Below are 24,437 nucleotides of genomic sequence, written 5' to 3'. Positions count from 1 at the left end.
CAGCAAAGAAGTTCTTCCCCAGATCTCATCTCCATCTTTTAAAAGCCCGTTTCAGTGGTGAGGACATGCGGGTGAGCGGCAGAACCCCCGCTGTGGTTGCGGTCCCACCATCCGTGGCGCGTGTGATGGGGAAGAACCGCCGTGAGACGGTGCCAAACCGGAAAGGCTGGCTGTAAGGGAGACGCTCAGCCGTGGGTTAGGAATCCTGGGAGATGCAGATTTGTCGGAAAGCTTTTAGCCGCGGCGAGAGCTTTTCCCAAAAGCTCCGTTTAAGCCGAGCTTGAAAGTTGCAGGAGTTAAAAAAAATAAAATAAAATAAATAAAGCCGCCTCGAAGTCAACGTTAATTTGCTTTGACGTTTGTTCCCGGCTTTCTCTTGGGAAAAAAAAAAAAAAAAATCCCAGAAGTTTGGGAAACTGCCGATTGGTGGCACCGATTGGTGGGTGGGAAGGAAGGGACGGGGCTGGGCTACGGGGCGGCTCCGTGGGCGGCCCCACGCGGGACCCAAAGCCGGGTTCCCCTTCCTCGCCTTCCCCAGTCCCGCTCCGGGCCATGGACTGCGGCGTGATCACCTCCAAGACCGTGCTGCTGCTGCTGAGCCTCGCCTTCTGGGTACCGCCGTGGGGTGTGTGTGGGGGGGGTGGGATGGTGTTGAGGTCCCGGGCGGTGGGAGCGGTGAAGGGCTCGGGAAAGAAGGAGAAGGTGCTGCGGAACGTGCCGTGAGCCGGAGTTTCCGGAGTCAATGGGGTGTTTCGTTTAGGGGCGCGATAAGCGACGTTCGTTTCTACAGAAAACCCTACGTTTAGATCTTTTTAAAGAACGGGAAGATTTGGGGTTTTTAAGTTTTGGAGAAAAAAAATATATATAAAAAAAAAGGGCGTTTGGGATTTTTTTCGGGGTGTTTTCCATGTCGTAGGGTGGGTTTTTTTTTTTTTTTAGTAGTTGTTTTTAAAGGCGTGTCATTAAAGCGTGTCATTGATCGGGAACAGAGGGAGCTGTTGGGCCGCAGGGGGTGAGGGCAGGACGTGGGGGCTACCCCCCCTTTTCCCCCTCCCCTTTCTCCCCCCCCCCCCCCAAAAGTTTGGGGCGAGGAGTATTTTGGGGGGAGCAAAACGGCCGAAGACTTTGTTCCAACTACGTTTGGTTGCAATTAGGCCTTTGCAAATCACTTCCTCGATAATTAAGTTACGAGCGGTCGGGAAAAAAAACCCACCAAAACCCAACCCATGAGGGTGGGGGCGTGTACTTTGTAGCCTAACCCCCCCCCACCCCACCCCCCGGCGGGTTTGGGGGGGCACAGCGGGCTGGTGACAGTGACAGCGGGGCTTGGGGTAGGTGACCACTGGGAAGAGACGATGGTTATTCTGGTAACCAGTCCCGAGGGGGGGGGGGTTATACTGGTAACCAGTCTCGGGCTTTTCCCCTGCGTGGGGAAATTTGCTGAACCCCCCCCCCCCCCCTGCCCCCCCTCATCATCATCAGCCAGGGGTTTGTTGCTTCTCTCGGAGAAGGGTGTATCTGTAGCGCGGTTCGGGTGTTCACGTCCGCTTTGTAGGGTGTGAGTATTTTCCAGAGGGTGTTTTACACCGTGCTGGGGACAGTCGGGGTTGGGGCTCGGCACAGCGACAACCCCGTCCCGTCCCGTGTCCCCCCCCCCCCACCGCCATCGCCCATCCGAGCAGTGACGGAGAACGTAAAGGACTTTTTGAAAGGGGGGGGGTTTCAGCTGGAGGTGTCGCTGCCCGTGTTCCGGGTGACACCCCTGTCACAAGAACAGCGCGGGGGCAGGCCCCTTTTACTTATCAAAAAAACACGATCTCACCACATCCTGCTCTTTGTCCGCGGAAATTCCCCGAGCTTCAGCTCAGGTGTGCCCCGGATCAGCGTCGTTGCTTGGCTGTTAAAAAGAAAAAGAAAAAGAAAAAAAAATCAACCTTACGTCCTCCAAAAGTCTCCCTGGTATTTTTTTTTTTTCGGCTCTAAGGGAATTCTCGAACTGTGATTGAAGCTCTTAAGTCACCCGGATCCCCCAACAATCGGGAATTATCCTTTTCTCCATCTCTAGGCTCTGAATTTGGGGTGAGCCGGACCAACCCTTTGGGTTTGGGTTTGGTTTTTATATCCCAGGAAGAGCGACGCGGCTCCGAAAATGCCGTGGCGTTTGGAGGCTGCCGCCGCCATTAGTGTGGTAATGGCATTCCCGACTCCGAACTGCAGAACCTGGAATTCAGGTTTTAGGAGGGTGGGGATGAAAGAACAAGACTCTTTTATGCTCTTTCAGAACGTTTCTAACAGTTGGGGCTGTCCCAAGTACAAGGCTCCAGATGGTTATCAAGAGGTTCTCAAAGACCATTAGACTTCTCCTCCAAGGAGTAATTTGTGCTCAGGCTGCAAATCTCGTCCAGCTTGGATATTATTATGGAAAATAATTCCCCACCTGCATATTCAGCCGGTGCTTTGATAAAAGTTATTGCTTAGAAATTGTCCTAAAAAGGCAATAAATCCGCTTTTGGATCTCCGATGGTTATCGTCGCACAGGAACGATGACAGATTTTTCTAGGGGTTTCTAGGGGTTTCCTATACGGGGTGAAATTGATGGGCTCGTGCAAACCTCGTGAAGTTCAACCAAGCCAAGTGCAGGGTCCTGCACCTGGGACTTGGCAGTCCCAGGCACAAATACAGGTTGGGCGGAGAATGGCTGGAGAGCAGCCCTGAGGAGAAGGACTTGGGGGTGTTGCTGGATGAGAAGCTCAACATGAGCCGGCAGTGCGTGCTGGCAGCCCAGAAAGCCAACCGGATTCTGGGCTGCATCAAGAGAAGTGTGGCCAGCAGGTCGCGGGAGGTGATTCTACCCCTCTACTCTGCTCTCGTGAGACCCCACCTGGAGCACTGTGTCCAGCTTTGGAGTCCTCAACACAGGAAGGACATGGACCTGTTGGAACGGGTCCAGCGGAGGGCCAGGAAGATGATCAGAGGGCTGGAGCCCCTCTCCTATGAAGACAGGCTGAGAGAGCTGGGGTTGTTCAGCCTGGAGAAGAGAAGGCTCCGGGGAGACCTCAGAGCAGCCTTCCAATATCTGAAGGGAGCCTGCAGGAGAGCCGGAGAGGGACTCTTTGTCAGGAAGTGTAGTGACAGGACAAGGGGTGATGGTTTTAAATTGGCAGAGGGGAGATTTAGATGAGATATTAGGAGGAAATTCTTTACTGTGAGGGTGGTGAGAGCCTGGCCCAGGTTGCCCAGAGAAGCTGTGGCTGCCCCATCCCTGGAGGGGTTCAAGGCCAGGCTGGATGGGTCTTTGAGCAACCTGGTCTGGTGGGAGGTGTCCCTGCCCATGGCAGGGGGTTGGAACTGGATGATCTTTAAGGTCCCTTCCAACTCTAACCATTCTATGATTCTATGAAAAAGCAACTTCTCTCTTACCCACCAGGCTCAGGACCAAATTTGTGGGTCATCCTGCGATGGGGGGGGGTGAATTTGGGGGGGGCTGCAGGTGCACATAACCCCCCCACAAACGAGGCATTGATTGAAGCTGTTTTAACTACGTAGTTCCTAAGGGTGGTGCTTCAAGCTGTGGGAGATCCACCCACCTCCAATTTTGCTTTTTAGCACCTACTAATTAGGTCCAAGTGGGTGGTTATTTTGATAAGTGGGTGTCGGCCTCTTCTAGGTCTTCATGGAACCTAAAAGAGGGAGAAGAAGGGTCAGAGGAGACTTTGATGTTCTTGGCAATGGCTTGTGAGGGGACTTGGCTGGGTGGGATGCGAAGATGTTCCTTGAAGGAGAGAGGTGAAACGCTGGGATTCGCTGGCTGGTCCGAGGGAAGACATTTGGAATTTTAAAACTAGATGGAAGTTTCATGCTTTGTTATTTCTATATAATGGGATCTACACACCCTCCCCAGGTCGGTTTTCCTTTTAACTCCCCTTCTTTAATCCCAAAGCTGCTGAATGTGGCTGCCCCATCCCTGGAGGGGTTCAAGGTCAGGTTGGACAGTGCTTGGAGCAACCTTGTCTGGTGGGAGGTGTCCCTGCCCAGGGCAGGGGGTTGGAACTTGATGATCTTGAAGGTCCCTTCCAACCCAAACCATTCCATGATTTCATGAATCCAGCCATTAGCACGGTGGCCCTGCTCACCTTCTCTTTCAGCTTCGTTGTCACTAGACAGGCCTCTGCTTCCAGAGAGGGTTTGCCTCTCCAGCAGTTCTCCTGGGGACTTCATCACCAAAAGGCCACCTTTTATGTCGCTGCAGTGAAAATCCTGGTTGCTCAGATTTCCCTTTCCCTTTCTCTCAGAGGTGGGCACGTCCCCAGCCTCACCCCACTTGCCCTACAGTAGAGAGAAGGATAAAGAGAAATTATTTTCCAGGGTGGTTTTAGATCGGATTGGAGAGAGTGGAATCCCATCTTTTGACAGCAACGGGACTGCCCGAGGAGGAGAAGCCCGGGACTGGCCCATAGCAGGGTGTGCTCTACCTGTGAGACTTGGATTTCCCCAGCCGATCCCTGGTTCCCTCTGTGCCTGGGTGCGTTTGACCCCATTTCAGGTCGTTCGGGAGCTTTGCTGACTCTTCCGAAAACCTTCTTCGTTAACAAGAGGTGTGAGTTGCGGTTTCTGGGTTGGGATTGGACTCCAGATGGCTGCAAGGGTCATCCATTGACTGGAGAATAGAGAGGGGCTTTGCCTTCCCACCTGGTCCCTGTGGAGAATGTCCCAGCACTGCCTTCCATCTCCCTTCTCCACCCTACATCAGGTGATTTTTGCAAATATCTTTGGATTTGTGACCCGGGAGTTTCCGAGGAGCGTGAATTAATCGTGTTTGGGGTTATTAGTGTCATCCCTGCTTTGAGGAGATACTCGGGCTGGTTTGGGCATCCTGGAGTATCTGGTTTCATTTATTTCCTTTGCCCTCGGTGCATCCAAGACGAAAAGCTACTTATTTTCAACAGTGCCGGTGATGGGAGGTTTGGGAACGATCGCTCAGCCAGAGAGAAATCAGCTGGATACTTAATAAATCAATTTAAAAACCCCAAGAAGGAGGATGAAAAATAAATTAAAAACGCCAAGAAGGAGGATCCCTAGATGGAATTGAAAAGGTAGCGAATAGCAAAGGTTGTGTTGGAGATAAGGGACGATAGAAACACCGTTATTTTTAAGGATGGGGGCTGTATTCTCCAAAGAATGGTTAAAGGTCTGGGTGGCAGCAGCCCTGGGACCCTTTTCTCACCTTTCCTCCATCTGTTCTTAGGCAAATCCTTAATCCTGCCTGTGACCACCCGCTGGGGGGGACAGCTGGGGGGGGGGGGGGCAGCTCTGACTGGTTTTAATGCTGTGTGTGTGATGGAAGGTGGAAGAGCCGTGGGAGCTCCCATCCCCGCTCCGGGTCAGGGAAACGCAGCTGATGGGTCTGACTCACCCTCCGTGGTGGAAAAAGCTGCTTAACCAAGATCCTTAGTACATCCAGTGAGTAAAGCTGGATTCATCCCCTTCTGATAAGGCTCAGGGACAGGTTTCCCTCTTGTTTCTGCCCCGTGGTGCTGGCTGGCGTCCCCTGGGACCCACGGGGCGATGGAGGGGTCTGGGGAACGTCTTGACCCAGCGTGAGGAGCGTTGGGTGGGAAGAGGAAAAGGGTGGGTTCGTTTCTGGCTCAGCTGTGACCTCCTTGCTGAACTGGGAAGGGGGGTGGGGGGGGAACAGAGGCGTTAGCCACAGTGATGCCAGGGCTCGGTACCGGATTTGGACACTTTGGGGTGACCCACTTGAGCGCGCCTTGAAAGGACAAAGTTCTTCCTTATTTCAAAACCACTCTGCCCAAAAATCAGGAAGCAGAATTTAACTGACTTTCAGGAAAATGCACTTTGCCGTCCGCGTAGGGGCCTCACGGTTAAAATAAAACCAAGATGTTGATGCTGTGTGGTCGGGAAAGGGGAAGTGTTCAGATGATGGTGATGCAGATATACAATGTGAGAAACTTACCCTTTCCTGTGTGCTTCTGGGGAACAACCTTAGTCTGGCTTGTCCCCAGCTGTCCCCAAGGCTGTAGAAAGGCTCCTGTTGGATGGCCGGGTTCTGGATCCGGCTCTAAATGCACTTTGGTCTCTTCGCAGTTTGCAGGTGTCCAAAACCAGAGGTCTGATGTTGTAGAAGTCGCCTCTGATAATTACAGCTGCTCGAGATGTCCCATTTTGTCACCCTTCTGCAAGAAGCTCAGAGCTGGAGGACGCTTTATCCAGGGGGAATAGAAGGCGGCTCTTCCCTGTAGTTCATGTATGAATGGGGCATTTCCTTCGTTTTTCCCCCGAAAGCGTTGCACTGCCAGGCTGTGTTTCCTTTTCCGTGGAGCTGCGCAGGGTCCCTTTGCGGCAGGAGAATCCCAACCTGCGCTTTTCCTTACGGGAATAGGTGCACATACACCCACGTGGCCCCGCCACCCGCGTGTCCCTTCCCTTTCCACTGGGTGATGAGCAATATTTCAGGGCAGATTAGAGCCCTGTCATCAGCTCCCAGACGTTTTTCCCAGGCTTTAGGATTAGCTCCGCTGTGTTCTAGGTGCACTTGGATATTCGGTTTAATCGCGGGATCGGGTGGCTGAGCCAGGAACAGCTTCTTAAGAAGCTGGGGTGGTTCTGAAGGCAAATATTGAACTAGAGGGCATTTTGTGTCTGAACTGGCCGTTCAGATCTGAAAAGGCTTGGCAGCGGCTGATGAATCCATCCACGCTCAGCTTGAAGTTCGCAGCAAGCCCTTGCCCTGAGGTCTGGGTCTGAATTTGGGGAGAATGAGGGTGAAAAGGGGTGGTGATGCTTTCTCCTAAGAGCGGTCCCGTTGTCCCCGCTGCTGCCCTGTGATTTTTGATTAGCGCGGTGACCCCGAGACAGAGGTTTAAACGTTAGAAATGAGAGGATCTGAGGCAGGATTCCTTGGTTTGTGCTGATGTGCAGTGTCTCCACGAGGACATCCCACCACTTACTTAGGCTTTCTAGGATACATGCTGGTTTTTAGGGGAGAAAAAAACAAAAACCCGGAGTTATGCTCGAGGTTGGACAACTAAGGAGAGCATTTATTTAACATAACTTTAAAACAAAGCCATGAAAACCAGAATCCCCACTTGAGCGTGTGGGATTGCAAGTGGCTACTGGTTTAGACAGAATCAGAGAATGATATGGGGTTGGAAGGGACCTCTGGAGATCATCTAGTCCAACCCCCTGCCAAAGCAGGGCCACCCAGAGCAGGTCCCACAGGAACGGGTCCAGGTGGGGTTGGAATGTCTCCAGAGAAGGAGACTCCACCACCTCTCTGGGCAGCCTCTTCCAGGGCTCTGCCACCATCACAGCAAAGAAGTTCCTCCTCATGTTTAGGTGGAACTTCTTATGTTCCAGTTTGTGCCCATTTCCTTTTGTCCTGTCCCTGGGCACCACTGAAAAAAGACTGGCCCCATCCTCCTGACACCCACCCTTGAAGTATTTATAGGCCTTGATCAGATCCCCCCTCAGCCTTCTCTTCTCCAGACTCAAAAGACCCAAGTCCCTCAGCCTTTCCTCATCAGAGAGATGCTCCAGGCCCCTCAGCATCTTTGTAGCCCTCTGCTGTCCCCTCTCCAGCAGTTCCCTGTCCTTCTGGAACTGGGGAGCCCACAACTGGACCCAGTGCTCCAGATGGGGCCTCACCAGGGTTTAGGGTTGGTTTTTTTTTTCCCATTGTAAGAGAACCACCGTTTTTCAGAACCTTTCAGCTGCTGCTCTTTGTTTTCATTCGAGGAAGAAAAAGGAAAAAACAAGCGCTTCCCACCGTACCCGCCTAGCAGCCCCGCGGTGTGTTTCGAAGGCGAGCTGAAACGCGCCCCGTAGTCGTGCATCGCGGCTGAATATTTAGATATAATGCACTTTGAAGAGTTTCCCGTGACTTTCTATAAGTAGAGTTTTCTCGGCCGCGTCCCACCTCCGTTCTTCACATCAGGAGACTGTGGTTTCAAGGGTTTGGAATTGTGGCCGATGACTGGCACGAGATGAGTGGCAGGTCTCTCCTGGGGCTGTTGGCAGGGCTGGCAACCGAGGACAGCTTGGAGGGGCTCACGGCTTTGGTGCTTTATGCCTCAATCCAAAGTCAACTTGCTGAGCTCAGTATTTTATTTTTTTTTTTATTATTTTTCAAATCGGTGTTTTCACAACTTGAGAGTCTGAGGGGACACAGAAAGTGAGTGTAAAATCGCTTTTCCAGCAGAAAAAAGTGGGGAAATACTTGAATCTATGGCCTTCCAAGAAATGGAAAATGCTGTAGGACGGTGGGGAGCGGAGTAGATCCATGGAAAGCAGAGGAGAATCCTTGGCAGACGAGGCCCTGGGGGTCGTGGTGGGCACCAAGCTGACCACGATCCGGCAAAGTGCCCTTGCTGCGAGAAGGCTGAGGGTACCCTGGGGCTGCATCAGGAGGAATGTTGCCAGCAGGTGGATGGAAGTGGCCCTTCCCCTCTGCTCAGCGCTGCTAAGGCCATGTCTGGAAGTGCTGGATCTGGTGATGGGGTCCCCAGTAGAAGAGACACAGACATACTGGACAACAAAGATGATGAAGGGACTGGAGCACCTCTCCTGTGAGGAAAGGCTGAGAGAGCTGGCACTGCTCACCCTGGAGAAGTCTCCAGGGGGTCTTATCAATGTATATAAATACCTGAAGGGAGGGAGCCAAGAGGACAGAGCCAGGCCCTTCTCAGTGGCGCCCAGTGACAGGACAATGGGCACAAACAAACACCTGATGTTCAGGTTCCTCTGAACATCACGAAACACTTCTTCGTTGTGAGCGTGACCGAGCAGGGCCACAGGCTGCCCAGAAAGGTGTTGGGAGTCACCATCCCTAGAGATATTCAAAAGCTGTTTGGACATGGTGCTGGGCAACCAGCTCTAGGTGTCCCTGCTTGAGCAGGAGGTTGGACCAGGTGACTTCCAGAGGTTCCTACCCACCTCAACCCTTCTGTGACTTCATATCACACTGGTGCGTGTCCAGCGGTGGCCGTGAGCTATGTGTGGCCGGGAACTAGAGCAAATGGTGAGTACGTCCCCTCCTTAGCGGTTGTTGCCTGTGTGGCCATCTGATGGATGTCACAGCCTGTAAGGAGGGTCACACGCTGTCCTGGATGAAGCCAGGTGACATAAGTGCAGCAATCATTGATTTATCATTCAGAGAAATCGATACCCTAAGCGTGGTAGGAACCGGTAGCCGAGGGCAGGAGATCCTTCCCGACTGGCAGAGTTTAAACCTGGGATAGGAAAAGGGGAGGAATCTGTTCAAGTGGGGTGGGAAGTGCTGAGCTAATTCCCTAATTGCTGCGGGGGGGGGGGGGGAAAAGCTCTGCCTGGGGGCAAGGGAGAGACTGTCAGGTGTGGGGGAGCTGCGTGGTCCTTATGGGCGAAGTGGAGTTTTAAACAGGAATTGTAAAGTTGTTAAAGCGAGAGTGAAATGAAGAAGGCTTTCTCGGAAGCGCTCAGTGCCTTTGTTTTCCCCTGGAAAACCTGTTGACTCCATGGAAAGGGAATAACGCAGCAGCTGGGGAGGTCTTGAAAATCCGGTGGCCGAGGGGAAGAATAAAATTTGTGGTACCAGGAAAGCAGCGAGGGAGCCAAATAGAGTAACTCCCCTTCTTTCTGGAGGAAATGTTGTGCAAACCCTGTCGAGCAGAGGATTCACCTGCCAAGTTTAAATCAAAAACCCGGTTTTGTACACGAAATACCCCAAATACAAGGAGTGGCTTTTGCTTTAAGCAGGGGGCGTGCAGCTGTAATTGAGAACCCGTGTTGCCGGGCCTTGATTCTAGATGGCGGGGGGGGGGGGGGGGACACGGGGACAGCGCAGTAGTGGCAAACACTTGGCAAACTAATAATTGAAGATATTATCTTGATCTGTCCTCTGGCAAATTTAAAATTGCTGAAAACGGGATAGCATCCCAGCGATTGTAGCGGTTGGATGTAAAGGCAAAACATCAGCATTGGGTATCGGGTGAGATGCCCTGATTTAAATCGCTGCTGTGCAAAGGTAGTGGTGGAAAAAAAAAGTGGTTTTCAAGCCTTAAAATGAATTAAAACACCTCCTTGAGCTGATGGTTTAATGAACTAGAAGGGAATGGTTCCGAAAGCGCTCGTGTGGATATTGCTAGTTCTTCCAGTATGTATTTGCAGTGGTTTGCTGCCGAAAACAATTGCTATTACTCATTAAACAGTATTATTTACCGTATCTTTCTTTGCCCATAAAAAATTAATGATACGGGACAAAGTCGAATCCATCTGAGTTTTGTGCTGCGTTAGGTATTAGTGCTGGCCCTGGGAAAGTCCTCTCTGAAAACTGATGGGGGAGAAATGGCTTTTTAAAACCTCATTATCTCCCTTTTTTTTACTGTATAGAGGATGCATCTTGCTGAACGCATTTGTTTGGTGAATTTTCCATTTACCCTGTTCTTACAGCTTTCCCTTTTAACGTCCCTCCAGATCAACAAACTTTTAATTTCAGAGCTAGTAGTTTGGCTCCTTTACTGTGTTTTATTTAGGTTTGGCGAAGGACAAAGAAGCCTGTGCTGATAAATGCAAATGAACACAAACCTCTGTTTGGTTCTGCACTTGGGCCACAATAACCCCGTGCGTTGCTACAGGCTTGGGGAAGTGTGGCTGGAAAGCTGCCTGGAAGAAAGAGACCTGGGGGTTCTAATTGACAAGCGGCTGAATATGAGCCGGCAGTGTGCCCAGGTGGCCAAGAAAGCCAAGGGCATCCTGGCTTGTATTAGAAATAGCGTGACCAGCAGAAGTAGGGAGGTGATTGTGCCCCTGTACTCAGCACTGGTGAGGCCACACCTGGAGTATTGTGTCCAGTTTTGGGCACCTGGATCCAAGAGAGATATCGAGGTGCTGGAGCGAGTGCAGAGGAGGGCAACGAAGCTGGTGAAGGGCCTGGAAAACAAATCCTATGAAGAGCGGTTGAAGGAGCTGGGACTGTTTAGTCTGAGGAAGAGGAGGCTGAGGGGAGACCTCATCACTCTCTACAACTACTTGAAAGGACACTGTAGAGAGGTTGGTGCTGGTCTCTTCTCACAGGTAACTAATGACAGAACGAGAGGGAATGGCTTCAAGCTCCAGCAGAGTAGGTTTAGACTGAACATTAGGAAAGAATTTTTCAGAGAAAGAGTGGTCGGGCATTGGAACAGGCTGCCCAGGGAGGGGGTTGAGTCACCATCCCTGGATGTGTTTAAGAGCCGTTTAGATGTGGTGTTGGGGGATATGATATAGGGGAGAGCTTTGTAGAGTAGGGTAGATGGTTGGACTCCATGATCCCAAGGGTCTCTTCCAACCTGGATGATTCTATGATTCTATGATTCTCAGTTCCCAGCCATCACATAAGGTCAACTCGGTAAAACAAAGAAGGGAAAGTAGTGAAAATATCTGTTCCGCCTGACTCTTAGATGCAAATTTTATATATATACATATATTTTTTTTTTTTTCTTTTCCAGAGCAGTTGTATAGAGGGAAGTTTAAGGGGGCACTTGTGTGGCTGCGACGTTGAAGTGTTGCAAAATATTTGCATAGCCAGAAGCCTGTCGAGAAGGGCAGAGGCTCATGGTCATCAGCAGAGAAAAAATTCCCCTTCTGATGGTGGTAAAGTAAAAAACAAATTGCTGTACTTTTAGGAAAAAAAAAAAAAAAAAGAAATATATATAACATCTACTATTTTCCAACGGCTGTTCTGTCCTGCGTCAGTGAGACAGCTCAGCCACCCAGTCCCGTCCCCTTCTGTTTCGTGGGTAAGACTGAATATTCACGTGCGCATTGTGTGGCTGGAGAGAGTTCCAGCTTCTCACAGACCTTCCTGCTGAGCGTGGAAGCGGTGGCTGAAGTCCGCGTGGTGACTAACCCTGCCCCAAACACCAGCTTAGGAAAACCCCATCGTTACGGCGCGGCGTTCTTTCCGTTCAAGCCCAACAAGGAGTTCATTGTTGGCACTCAAAGGATTTAAGGTCTCTGGTTCTTTTGTCTGAGATGCAGAACGTGCAAAAGCAAGTGGTTCTTGCTTGATGCGAGAAGAGATGGTCGCAGCTTTGTCACTCAGCTGTGAAAAGGGACTTTCTTGCAAAATTTCCCCTTTACCTCATGTCTTCACAGCTCGTCTTATGAGTATCATCAAGGTTGTAACGAAATAGCAACAGCGTTTCCTGGAGCCCCAAGTGAGTCAGGCGGGGATGTCTGGGGAGGAAAGGGGGAAGGTTAGGATGTTCTGTTTGCCCCAGCTGGCAGATGCTGCCCCACCAACCGGATGAACTGGTTGTCCCATATCGGCCTTGCATCACTCCTTGGCTGCCTGCCCTGGGGTTTGTGCCAGCTGCACAGGGCGCATCGCGTGATCCTGTTCTGCCCTGAATTCACAGAATCCCAGAATGCTATGGGGTTGGAAGGGACCTCTGGAGATCATCTAGTCCAACCCCCTGCCAAAGCAGATCCACCCAGAGCAGGTCCCACAGGAAAGTGTCCGGGTGGGGTTGGAATGTCTCCAGAGAAGGAGACTCCACCACCTCTCTGGGCAGCCTCTTCCAGGGCTCTGCCACCCTCACAGGAAAGAAGTTCCTCCTCATGTTGAGATGGAACTTCCCATGTTCAAGTTTGTGCCCATTTCCTCTTGTCCTGTCCCTGGGCACCACTGAAAAAAGACTGGCCCCATCCTCCTGACACCCACCCTTGAAGTATTTATAGGCCTTGATCAGATCCCCCCTCAGCCTTCTCTTCTCCAGACTCAAAAGACCCAAGTCCCTCAGCCTTTCCTCATCAGAGAGATGCTCCAGGCCCCTCAGCATCTTTGTAGCCCTCTGCTGTCCCCTCTCCAGCAGTTCCCTGTCCTTCTTGAACTGGGGAGCCCACAACTGGACCCAGTGCTCCAGCTGTGGCCTCCCCAGGGCAGAGCAGAGGGGGAGGATGACCTCCCTCCACCTGCTGGTCACACTCTTCCTGATGCCCCCCAGGATGCCATTGGCCTTCTTGGCCACGAGGGCACATTGCTGGCTCATGGTCATCCTGTTGTCCACCAGGACTCCCAGGTCTTTTTCCTCAGAGCTGCTCTCCAGCAGGTCACCCCCAACCTGTCCTGGTGCAGGGGGTTATTCCTCCCCAGGTGCAGCACCCTACACTTGCCCTTCCAAAAGAAAACTTCCACGTAGGAGCCTAAAAAAAATTGTGAAGGACAACAACAATTTCTAGTATTAATTTCTCAGAAGAATCCTGGCAACTGGGTATATAATTTCAGACTAGGTATATAATTTTCTTTGAGGAAGTGTTTGACTAATCATGAAAAAGCAATCTCTTCCTCCCCAAAAATAATGGCTTGAACTGGCTTGTGTATTTATGAAAGATTTTGGGGGCAGAGGGTTTCTTGAGATCCGACAAAATTTGTTTTATCAGCTGTACTTTACACTTTTTACTCTTGAGTTAATGTCTGTCTTGAGAAGTGCAAAGGACGTTTCTTTTCATATTTCTCTCCCAGAGAAGTTTCATCGTCGATTCAGGAAAGGGCAGAGGGAAGGAAAATCCCTCCACCAGATTTTGAACTTGCCTTAAGTACCGTAAAGGCATAAGTGGGAGAGCTTGGGTCTTGTTAGTCTGGAGAAGAGAAGACTGAGGGGGGGATCTGATCAAGGCCTATAAATACTTCAAGGGTGGGTGTCAGGAGGATGGGGCCAGTCTTTTCTCAGTGGTGCCCAGGGACAGGACAAGAGGAAATGGGCACAAACTTGAACATGGGAAGTTCCATCTCAACATGAGGAGGAACTTCTTTCCTGTGAGGGTGGCAGAGCCCTGGAAGAGGCTGCCCAGAGAGGTGGTGGAGACTCCTTCTCTGGAGACATTCCAACCCCACCCGGACATGTTCCTGTGGGACCTGCTCTGGGTGGCCCTGCTTTGGCGGGGGGTTGGACTAGATGATCTCCAGAGGTCCCTTCCAACCCTGTATCATTCTGTAAAAGCTCAGAGATTTATGTGCGGAAATGCTTTTCTTCTCCACTTTCAAAGTTTAGGTCTGGGATTCATCTACAGAAGTAAAACAGGGAACAGATTGTTACCTGAAATGCCTTCCACTCCCTGAGTGCCTCTGCTCTTCAGCCTTCAAAGTCTTCACTTTGAATTAAAACCCAGGGGTGAAGCCACGGCTGTTCCTCAGTTTGTGGGGAAAAATGTGAACTTCTTGAAGTCAGATCTTTACCCGAAGTCTTTTATTTTTACCTTGTTACACTTCCTTTTTTCTGCTTGGAAGCAGAAGTTCAGAAATTATAATAGACCACTTGCTGTGTTTGCCCTAAAACCTGCTGTGATCGTGCCAGTCTGTAATTGTATTGATAAAGTTTGGGCAAGGATCTCCTTGAACTCAACGCCGGACCCTCTGCTGTTGGCTTATTGTCGTGGAGCTTTGTTAGTCCTTGGCTTTTCAGGCCTTCTGTGAATGGGCTTCACAGTGGTGGTTTAGAATTTGTGGTGGCCCTTTACTAGCAACAAGGTCTTCCTTCGTTCCCCACAGCTGGTCTGTTTTTACCGTTTCCTGTGCGTTTCCTTTGTGCTGTGCATTGAACGTGCTGAAAATCGGTAGAAAACGGGGCGCAGAGAGGAGATAGGAGGAATGTGTCTGTGGTCTAAATCACTTGCCGAAGGATAATGGAAACTGTGGGAAAGTAACGGGAGATGAGCGAGGAGGACTGTAAATATGCTCAAGCGACTCGCACGTGGGGCGCTGGAAAGCGCATCTATCGCTCTAATTGTTGTTTAGTCTTGTGTGCTGATTAAATTTGTTCTTTGCCTTTCATCCGTGGTTTCGCGGTTGTTCCTGCCTCCTGCCTGGGTCAGCTCCCACAGAAACGTTGGAGGATTCTTTTCTGTGAAACATCCTATAGGAAGATTAAATTATGAAGCAGACTGTCTTTGGAGGTACAGAACTGCTTGCAAAGGCTGGGACTGGAGTTACGTGGAAGAGCAGGGCTTGACATCCTCTGAAGGTGACAAATGATTAACTTGGCACTTTGCACATTAACTTTGACACATTAACTAAGTCACAAGGCTCTTTCGTTGTGCGTGCTTTGACGTGACATTGCTGCTGAATGCCGGTGACTCATTTACTTGCCAAAAAAAAATGTGGCTTGTGCTTTTTTTGTACCCCAGCTGCTCAGTCTGTGCAGTGACGTTACCCCTGCTCCGTTTCCCCAGGGACTGCCTTCCCCCATCACAAACCTTTCTGAGGGTCTCACGGTCCTTCTGGTTTTCTCCTGGGGCTGTGGGCCCTTAGCGGTTGATGACAACTGTGGTGGGACATCCCAGCCTGCGTGCTGAGCTGGTCCAAATTCTGATGGGACTTGGGTCTTTTGAGTCTGGAGAAGAGAAGACTGAGGGGGGATCTGATCAACGCCCATAAATACTTCAAGGGTGGGTGTCAGGAGGATGGGGCCAGTCTTTTTTCAGTGGTGCCCAGGGACAGGACAAGAGGGAACGGGCACAAACTTGAACATGGGAAGTTCCATCCCAACATGAGGAGGAACTTCTTTCCTGTGAGGGTGGCAGAGCCCTGGAAGAGGTTGCCCAGAGAGGTGGGGGAGTCTCCTTCTCTGGAGACATTCAAACCCCACCTGGACACGTTCCTGTGGGACCTGCTCTGGGTGGCCCTGCTTTGGCAGGGGGTTGGACTAGATGGTCTCCAGAGGTCCCTTCCAACCCCATAGCATTCTGGGATTCTGTGATGGCCTCTGCAAAAACATCCTCGTTAGTGGCCATGCCCAGATGCGAGCTCTCGATTTAAATCCATGTGCAGGAGCCTTCGTGCTGCTAGTGGCTGGCTCCACCTTTGTCTGAGCTGGTGCTGGCCCAGCCGAACAGAGCATTTCTGTGGCTGATAAAAGCCCTCACATCTCCTGTCTTGAATCTGCATTGTTTTCACTGGGTTTGGGGCCGACATGGCCAATCACTGTGCTCGATAGTCCTGGAAAATACTAGAAATAAAGGATATACTGGGCAAATCCCATCATCGTGTCTTCTCCACGATGATGGATGGTCAGCCCAGGAGTGTTACTTTTTTCTCTGTTGCTGCCCTTGCCCAGATGATGCTGTTCCAGAACGGAGAATAGGTGGACAGTCGCACGTGCATCCAGCTCCCCAGGCCATAAATATAGGGTGTCCTTTTTGAGTCATAGGCCTTGCTCTTTTTGTGCAATGGAAAGCAAGGCAGGTCGGAGGTGCAGCGTCCCCAGCCCCACCTTTAGTATTGCTGATGTTCCAGGGACTTTTCCTGTTCCACTTTCAGTACAAGAGCTTAGTGTCGGAGGAGGAAGAGGGGAGGTTGCTCACGGTGGTGAAGGGAAAAAGCATCGGTGCCCTTGGAGCTCCAGTGTTCTCATCCTTTCCCTGCATCCCTAAAATGGGGTGGGAGGAAGAAGCCCTGGACGCTGTATGCCGGCAGGCAGGGAAATGGGAAAGAGATTTCCCTAGCGCCACCTGAAAACCCAATGTATGTGGAGAAGAAAAAAAGCTCTTCAGAATTGGTGATCGCATTCCATTTCATGTGTCACTTTGTAGAAGTCCTTCTGTATCTGAGCCCCAACACAGCAGGACCTTGCGTGACACGTGCTAAAGGTCTCCAAGGTTTAGTTTGATCCTGGTTTCATCACTTGGTGTGCATCTGATTCCGTAATTTTGAGGTACAGGCAGCGTCCAGGAATGCAAGAGCAGTGTAGGATGAGAGCTGTCTGAAATGAAGGATGTCCCCTGCACTTGGAGGTAATTGAAGGGCAGGCACCAGACCTGGCTGGAGGGGAAGGAGGCAAAGAACGTAAAGGAGCTGCAGTGTGAGGAGTGTTTGATTTAATTAAAAACATAAAGTACTGAGGGAAGTAATGAACTGCTTGTATGCTGCATGATGAAATCCAGCTGTAGCCTATTGAAAACAAACAGGCTGATTTTTTATTTTTTTTTTTTCCCCTCAAGTGAGTTCCCCAGAACGTGAGTACGGACGGCGCTTCATTTTTACAGGCGTAGTCTTGTGCTGGAGGATTCTAGAAGGTGGATGAGCTGTTGTAACTCTGGAGAGAATTTGTTTATGCCACTGGTGAGGCATTGGCAGGGCATTGCTGAGCCTGTCGGTGCTATTTCCAGGGCTGTACCCGGTTCTGAGGATAAAAGTCTTCTGTCTCCAGGGCTACCAGTTGGGCAGCTGTCACTGGTGCGCCGTATGTTGGCCTCAATCAGCAAAACACCCTTTTGGAGGAGAATTTATTTTAGAGGTCACGGAATTCTGTTTCCTCTAGGAAAAGGAGGGCCTGTGTTTTGCTGAGATCAAGAACGTTTGCGCCTCGGTGGTTAATGATTTTGTGAGTGTGGAAAGGATAAGTTTTTGTCAAAAAAAAGCCCCAAACCAACAGCCCACCCTTGTGGTGATCATCTTAAAAGCTGATCCCGCCAAATGCAGGGTGGGGTAGGAGGTAGGTGATCTTGGGTAGGAAGTGTGAATCTCGCCCTCTGCAGAGACACTGGCTGATGCAGGGCAGGGGGGTTGGAACTCGATCACAGAATCATAGAATGGTTAGAGTTGGAAGGGACCTTAAAGATCATCGAGTTCCAACCCCCTGGCCTGGGCAGGGACACCTCCCACCAGACCAGGTTGCTCAAAGCCCCGTCCAGCCTGGCCTTGAATCACTCCAGGGACAGGGCAGCCACAACTTCCCGTGGGCAACCGATGACCTTTAAGGTCGCTTCCAACTCTAACCATTCTGTGATAGACTCCCGTATCTCAGCTCAGCTAAAGTGGTCCTTCGTTAGTCAAGGAGTGATTCACGGGAAGTGAATTCTCTCTTCTCTGCGTTAAAGTTTGGATGAGTAGCTAATTTCAGCTCCATGCTTTTATTTTTTTTCTAGATCTTTGCCTACTGTACTCATTACTTCCAAAGTTTAAATTTTAATTAGGCCATTACAAAAAGATCCATGTTTACTTTCCTGGGCAGATGCTTCATAAATAACGGCTAATAAAAATAATTTTCTTTATTGCCTTTCAGGCGGCAGCAGCAGGTCTCAGCTATGTTGGGGGATACGTCATCAACACCTACAAGAGCTACGACAACTTTCTGCAGGACAAGTATGCTCTGCTGCCAGCCGTGATCATTCTTTGCGTTGCTACGGTCATGTTCATCATCGGGTTGATCGGCTGCTGTGTCACCTTCCGGGAGTCTCGAGTTGGCCTAGGGCTGGTGAGTGGAGCACGTTATTTGGGTGTCCTCTTCTTCATCCAGTTGCGTGGTGTGGGAGGTGCTCCACCAGACCTTCTCAGGACACGCAGAGAGGAAAGTAAAAGGTTATTCTGACATATACTGCTGAAGCACTCCTCCTTTGTGGGAGTTAGGTACCGCTGTAAGGCATGGATTGATGGTGAGTGTGGCCAGCAGGTGGAGGGAGGTCATCCTCCCCCTCTGCTCTGCCCTGCCCAGGGGAGGCCCCATCTGGAGCACTGGGTCCAGTTCTGGGCTCCCCAGTTCAAGAAGGACAAGGAACTGCTGGAGAGGGGACAGCAGAGGGCTACAAAGATGATGAGGGACCTGGAGCATCTCTCTGAGGGACTTAGGTCTTTTGAGTCTGGAGAAGAGAAGCCTGAGGGGGGATCTGATCAAGGCCTATAAATACTTCAAGGGTGGGTGTCAGGAGGATGGGGCCAGTCTTTTTTCAGTGGTGCCCAGGGACAGGACAAGAGGGAATGGGCACAAATTTGAACATGGGAAGTTCCACCTAAACATGAGGAGGAACTTCTTTCCTGTGAGGGTGGCAGAGCCCTGGAAGAGGCTGCCCAGAGAGGTGGTGGAGTCTCCTTCTCTGGAGACATTCAAACCCCACCTGGACACGTTCCTGTGGGACCTGCTCTGGGTGGATCTGCTTTGGCAGGGGGTTGGAGTAGATGATCTCCAGAGGTCCCTTCCAACCCCATAGCATTCTATGATTCTGTGAGGCTAAATTATTCGTTGCATGGCTTTGTGTAGACAAATACCCACAGCCATGGAGAGTTTGACGGCTCTGCCTCAGCTACCTTGCTGGAGGTAAGCATGGAGAGTAGCAAGTTTTGAGAAGAAGTGTGATGGTGAGGGAACAGGAGGAGATGTGAATTTCCAAAACAAGCAAAAAAAAAACCAAACCAAAACCCAAACAGTATTGTTCTGCTGACTTTAGTTCTCTGAATCCTAAAAGTATGCCTCAACTTCTAGAATAATTTCTAAAAGGCTAAAAAGATTCAAGCTGAGTAACTTGGGCCCCCAGCTGATGTTTTGAAGGTGATGTGAACTCAATAAGCAGTGCCCAACGTACCTAACACAATATCCGTGCAGTCTCCTGTTTGACAGCCGCCTTGTGAAGTGTTTCATAGGTTCTTTTCATACTGATGACATCATGGCAGCGTTCAGGAGGCTGCCTACGTTGGGCATGCGTCCTGTGGGGCCACGTAGTCCCAGGCTCGCACAGTAATCTCCTATTCTATTTCTATTCTGGAAACTAGTTTGATTGGAGAGGCAAAAACAGATAACGATAACTTACCACGATAAATCAACGTGATGGGTAATGTGCAATTGAATCCAAATGCTGTGGAATTCATCCTTACAGTCTCTCTCTCTCTGATCATTTCAGTTCTTGGCCATTATCCTGGTTATCTTTATTGCAGAAGTATCCGCTTTTGTCCTGGGATTTGTTTACAGGGAAAAGGTAAGCAAAGAATTAGCATCTCTGTGCTAACCTGAAAATAAAGAATAGATCTTGCATTGTTAGAGCATTCCAATATATCCAGTTTTCTAGCACTTCATCCCTTATCCCGCAGCCTGCAGGGCAAGCGGGAATGGGGATGTCACCATCCGGAATGTGGATTGGTCTTTGTTGGGAACGTGGTGAATACATAAAGTACCTGGCAGGCATCGCAACAGACTCTAATTTGGAATTAACAGTTGCTGATGCTCGCAAAGGAGGGCTTTTCCATCGGGAGAAGCAAGCTTCTATCCAGGAATGTAATTCTGGTTAAGTGCTACTTGCATTTTATCTAAAACATCGCTTGATTTTTATTTATTTTTTTTCCCCTTGGTTTCCCGTTTTCCCTTTAGTTTTTTCCCCTTAGATACAGATCTTTTGCAGTTTCCACTAGATAAAATTCTTAGCTCTCATCTTAAAAGAGTATTGGGTTTTTTTTCCCTCTCTAAATAGGTAAAAACTGACGTACAAGGCACAATGCGCTCAGTCTTTGAGAAGTACGATGGGAAAAATCCGGAGTCTACTGTTGTGGATTACCTGCAAGAACAGGTAAGAAAACATTTAAATTGTCCTGAGAATTATTTAGAAAAGAACAGTTGGGTGCTAAACAAGGAATTGGGGCTGGGAAGGGAGGGGAAGAGGGACAGTGTGGTTGTATCCAGGATCTCAGCTCGGCAGCAGTGTTAACATCCGATTCTACAGGTTGCCCAGAGAAGTGGGAGATGCCCCATCCCTGGAAACATTCAAGGTCATGTTGGATGGGCTCTGAGCAACCTGATCTAGTTGAAGATGTCCCTGCCCATGGCAGGAGGTTGGACTAGACAACCTTTAAATGTCCCTTTCAACCCAAACCATTCGATGATTCTCCCAGGCAATTGAGGGTGCTCCCCACTTTGCAGAGTTGGCCTTTTCAGGCTTCTGGTATGAAGTTCATGTAAATGAATAATCTTGTTGACGTGAGCAGCTTTTGGATCAGACCAAATGAGTACACATGACTAACTGCTGCTGAGAATCCTGTACCATGTAATAAAAGGATGAGAGAAGACTCCGTAACTGTCCTGTCTTTGGCAGCTTCATTGTTGCGGGGTAAAGAACTACAGCGACTGGACGACCACAGTGTGGTTTAATTCCACCGGTAACAGCAGCGTCCCTCTGAGTTGCTGCAGGCAAGATATGAAGAACTGCACGGGGCGCCTGGATCAGCCGCAGGAACTCAATATGCGGGTGAGGATAAAGGACACGGTTCCACATCTGGGCTGTGAGCATTCCCAGCCAGCCAGAATGAGGAAAACCAATGAGGAAAGCACTTCAGGCAGGGCTTAGGGATAACTTCATCCAATTCTTTTCAGCAGTTTGTCCCCCAAGCCTTTTTCTCCCCGTGGTTTTCCTCTAGCTAACTTCTTCCTCATATAATTCTATAAAAGCTCTTAGATGATGGAGGGACACCAGTCTGGATGTTTGGTCTTGTCTGTCTGCTGGTAATTCTTCCATCTGAAGATGCTACAGAAGCAAGGTGACAAGGCCAAAGCACTAGCTATGGGCACATAGTTGTTCAAACAGGGGTAAGGAAAGAGACTCTTGTAGGGTTGACCATGAGTCCGGAGAACTGCAATACCAGGTTCTTCAGTCTAGGGCACAAGCCCATAAGTTGACTTCTAGAGATACCATTGGTGGTCTCCCTGGCTCCGAGTTTTGGCACAAGTGGCCTGAGCTAGAGGAGATTGAGAAGCAGCAAATGGCAGTGAGTTGTGCTTTGGCAGTGCCTCTCCTCGAGCGAGAGGAGAACGACACGCCGTCAGGTCCGGAAGACAGGAATGGAAGGCCTCAGGTCTGCAGTGGCTAGTTAGAAAGGCCTTAGGAGGTCCTGCTTCCTTTGAAGGGCTGGGGAGAAAAAAACAAGTACAGAAAAAAAAAAATCCAGCTGAATTTAACATCTTTTAACTTGTTTTCACCCATCTCTTTCATGGCAGGGCTGTGCAGAGGAACTGGAGGCTGGGCTGCAGAGCGTTATCAGCTATGCCATGCTTGTAATCCTGGGCTTTGCCATTGTAAAGGTAAATATTTTTATCTCTTCCCTCACGGAAAATAATGCTGTTTGCCGTTTCATCCCAGGGCTTTTTCTTCTACCATGTCCTACAGCCTTTTGCTGGCTCTGAAGTGGACCCAGTCCTCTGTTCCTCACTTGTTTTCTTTCAAATTTCTGCATTTCGTCTGCATGATGATAAGGGGGAGGGATCCAAAATTCCAGTAGGGGATTTGGGATGGTAGGTCAACGGAGAATCCATCTTGGTCATTTGGTAGGAAATACAAGAAGCTGGGTGTGATTAAAAGGCCTAGATCTAGAATTCTTTATTAACCAGCTTTTCTATATTTAACTGGAATTTAAAAAAATAGCTCATCAAAAAAAGCGATAAGTTCTATGTTCTACACTCCCATGACATATCCCGTTACTATTTATGATGAACCCTCCCACCGCAATCTCTCCTCTGATCATCCCTAAAGAGTGTCTCAGCATACTCTGCACTATCTTTATTTGCATGTTTTACATACTTAAGTATCTTACAGAGCCCATTTTAAGTCCAGAGTAATCCCATGCTTCCACTGAAATTTTTCCCCACAGTAAGATAACTAGGAATTACTGTGGATGTGTAAATTAATGGGAGAAACCGGGAAGGAAAAAAGCTGAGCTGGAACTATTACTGGAAATTGATATGCAAAAAAATTACTTTCTGTAGATGTATTTTCTAAGTGCTTTTTAATATGAAAGGAATGTCCTTGCGGTGATGAAGAAGTCTAATTAACATATAGGTGTGTTGAGTCTGATGACTGAAAAAAATACAGCAAAACTAATTCTCTTGCGCTCTTTTTCAGTTCTTCGGCATGCTGAGTGTCTGCGTGCTTACTTGCAAGAGAGAAGACACCGGATATCAACCTCTTTACTCAGGGGTGTTTGCTTAATAAAATGCAAAGATCGCTTTTCTTTGGCTTCCTGATGATAAAATAGACTTGATAAGTTGAACGCTAATGGACAGTTTACGGCCTTCTAGCGAAATGTTTTATGTACATGAAACAAAAAGAACCTTGTGTATTGACTTGGGAAAAGTTTCTTGCGGGTGACCTGAAATGGAAATTTCAATATTAAGTGCCCTACAGTAACGTACCCTCATCTTGCCTACCACAGCTTTCTGTGAGGTTATTGTAGATTTGGGTTTGTGACTTCAGATACCACCAGGTGGTGCTCCAGAAAGAATCTTTCTTCTGGAGTTCTTTCCTCTACCCTTAAAGCATGCAGAAGAAACCTTATTTTTAATCACTAAACCGATTGAGACCGCAGGAGGGGTTTCAGCTGTCTGCACAAACATCAGATGATTCCCACAGTGTGGTTAAACAGCAAAAGGAACTTTTGAATGCCAGGTTCAAATAGTCTTCGTAAGCATGGGGAGTTAGAGTACGTTTTCTTTATATCTGATGGTGTTTCTATGGGTTTCTTCCTCCTCCCTATGGTCTTATGTTGTAATTCAGTTTACTGCAGAGGTTGTTAGTGCAAGACAACCCCGTGTTTAAAGTCTAGAACAGACATTTGGGTTGTTATTTTGAAGCAGCTAGCAAATGTGAACAATCCCAGGTTAGGAGGGGACGTGTGTTTTGAGCTTTTGTGCTCAGGATGGCTCTCTTTGGCTTGGGTTTTTTGTCCCCCTTTTTTTTTTAGTTATTATTATTTAACATTAAAAATTGCTTATGAAGCAGCGCTTTTGACATTTTTTTTTTTTTTCCTCTCCTTTTACTGATGTTTCTATGGTTTGTCTAAAAGGCAAGACTATGTCTGTCCGTTCAGTGTCGAGTTCTCAGGAGTTACTGGGACAAAGGCAGGCGGGAAGATGGCGGGGCAGGAGGCCTTGGCTCGGTGGGCTTCTGCAGGCGGGGGACGATGGAGGGGTTCCTGCCGCTCTCCCTGCCCCACTGAGGCTCTTGTCACCCCTAAAAATGATAAAACCATCCATAACCTGTTGTCTGGTGGTGTCACACAACTCCTCCTTTGCTAATTTTCCTTTCCCCTTAAAGGTCTGCTGAATGCAGTGGCTTCTTGGGTTGCACTGAAATTGCTTTAAAAATGCTCCTTCCTTAACACATTTGTATGTTAATCTGGTTTTCAGTTCTTTAGGGTTTTGGTTGGTTTTTTTTTTTTTTTTTGGTTGTTTTTCGAGTTGGGGAGGGAACCATGAGCTATTCTTAGTTAGGGAATTGGGATAAAGCAACAGAGTTTTTGCTTATTTTTTCTTTGGAGAGAGATAAGCAGTCCTAGCCTTAGCAATAAACTTTTATATCTGTAGCTAATTAGAAGAAAAGGAGTTTGGCGTAAATGTTTGGTGTTATTTTTGGTTTGTTTTGTTTTTTTCTTTTTCCCTTTTGCCCCCAGAGAAAAGAAAGCAATGGGTGATGATGTTCTATAGGAGACATACCAGCGTGTCTATGTAGATGTTGAAAACCGACTTACTTTTTAACGAGGGCTTTGTCTTCTGTCGAACGTCGCAATAAACTTAATTTATGTAACCAATTAACCAAGGCTCTGGGGTTGTTCTTTTGTTTTTGAGTTTGTTTCGTTTTTTTTTCCCCCTCGGTGGAAGCCCGGTTCCTGAAGGGGCCGGGCCCGTCCCCTCAGCGCTTCCCGCCTTCCCCCG

General features: G+C 49.1%; 1 protein-coding gene across 1 annotated transcript; it reads left to right on the top strand.

The window, feature by feature from the left end:
• Window positions 1–552: 552 nt before the first annotated feature.
• On the top strand, window positions 553–22,716 carry LOC141476737 (tetraspanin-36-like). Its single transcript, XM_074165545.1, has 7 exons — window positions 553–612; window positions 18,033–18,230; window positions 19,648–19,722; window positions 20,212–20,307; window positions 20,830–20,982; window positions 21,729–21,812; window positions 22,630–22,716. Exons 1-7 carry the CDS (start codon window positions 553–555, stop codon window positions 22,714–22,716), a joined length of 753 nt encoding a protein of 250 aa, XP_074021646.1.
• The last annotated feature ends 1,721 nt before the right edge of the window (window positions 22,717–24,437 follow it).

This window comes from Numenius arquata, chromosome W (genome assembly GCF_964106895.1).
Source record: "Numenius arquata chromosome W, bNumArq3.hap1.1, whole genome shotgun sequence".
Taxonomy (NCBI): domain Eukaryota; kingdom Metazoa; phylum Chordata; class Aves; order Charadriiformes; family Scolopacidae; genus Numenius; species Numenius arquata.
The sequence above is the reverse complement of the archived record's forward strand: the minus strand, read 5'-3'. Positions and strand labels throughout refer to the sequence as shown.

Bases quoted from the DNA above. Each gene is read 5' to 3' on its own strand.
- LOC141476737 (XM_074165545.1), top strand. From the start codon at position 553: ATGGACTGCGGCGTGATCACCTCCAAGACCGTGCTGCTGCTGCTGAGC. The intron at 613-18,032 runs GTACCGCCGTGG...TTCTTTATTGCC, and splicing joins TGCTGAGCCTCGCCTTCTGG to TTTCAGGCGGCAGCAGCAGG. The intron at 20,308-20,829 runs GTAAGAAAACAT...TGTCTTTGGCAG, and splicing joins TGGATTACCTGCAAGAACAG to CTTCATTGTTGCGGGGTAAA.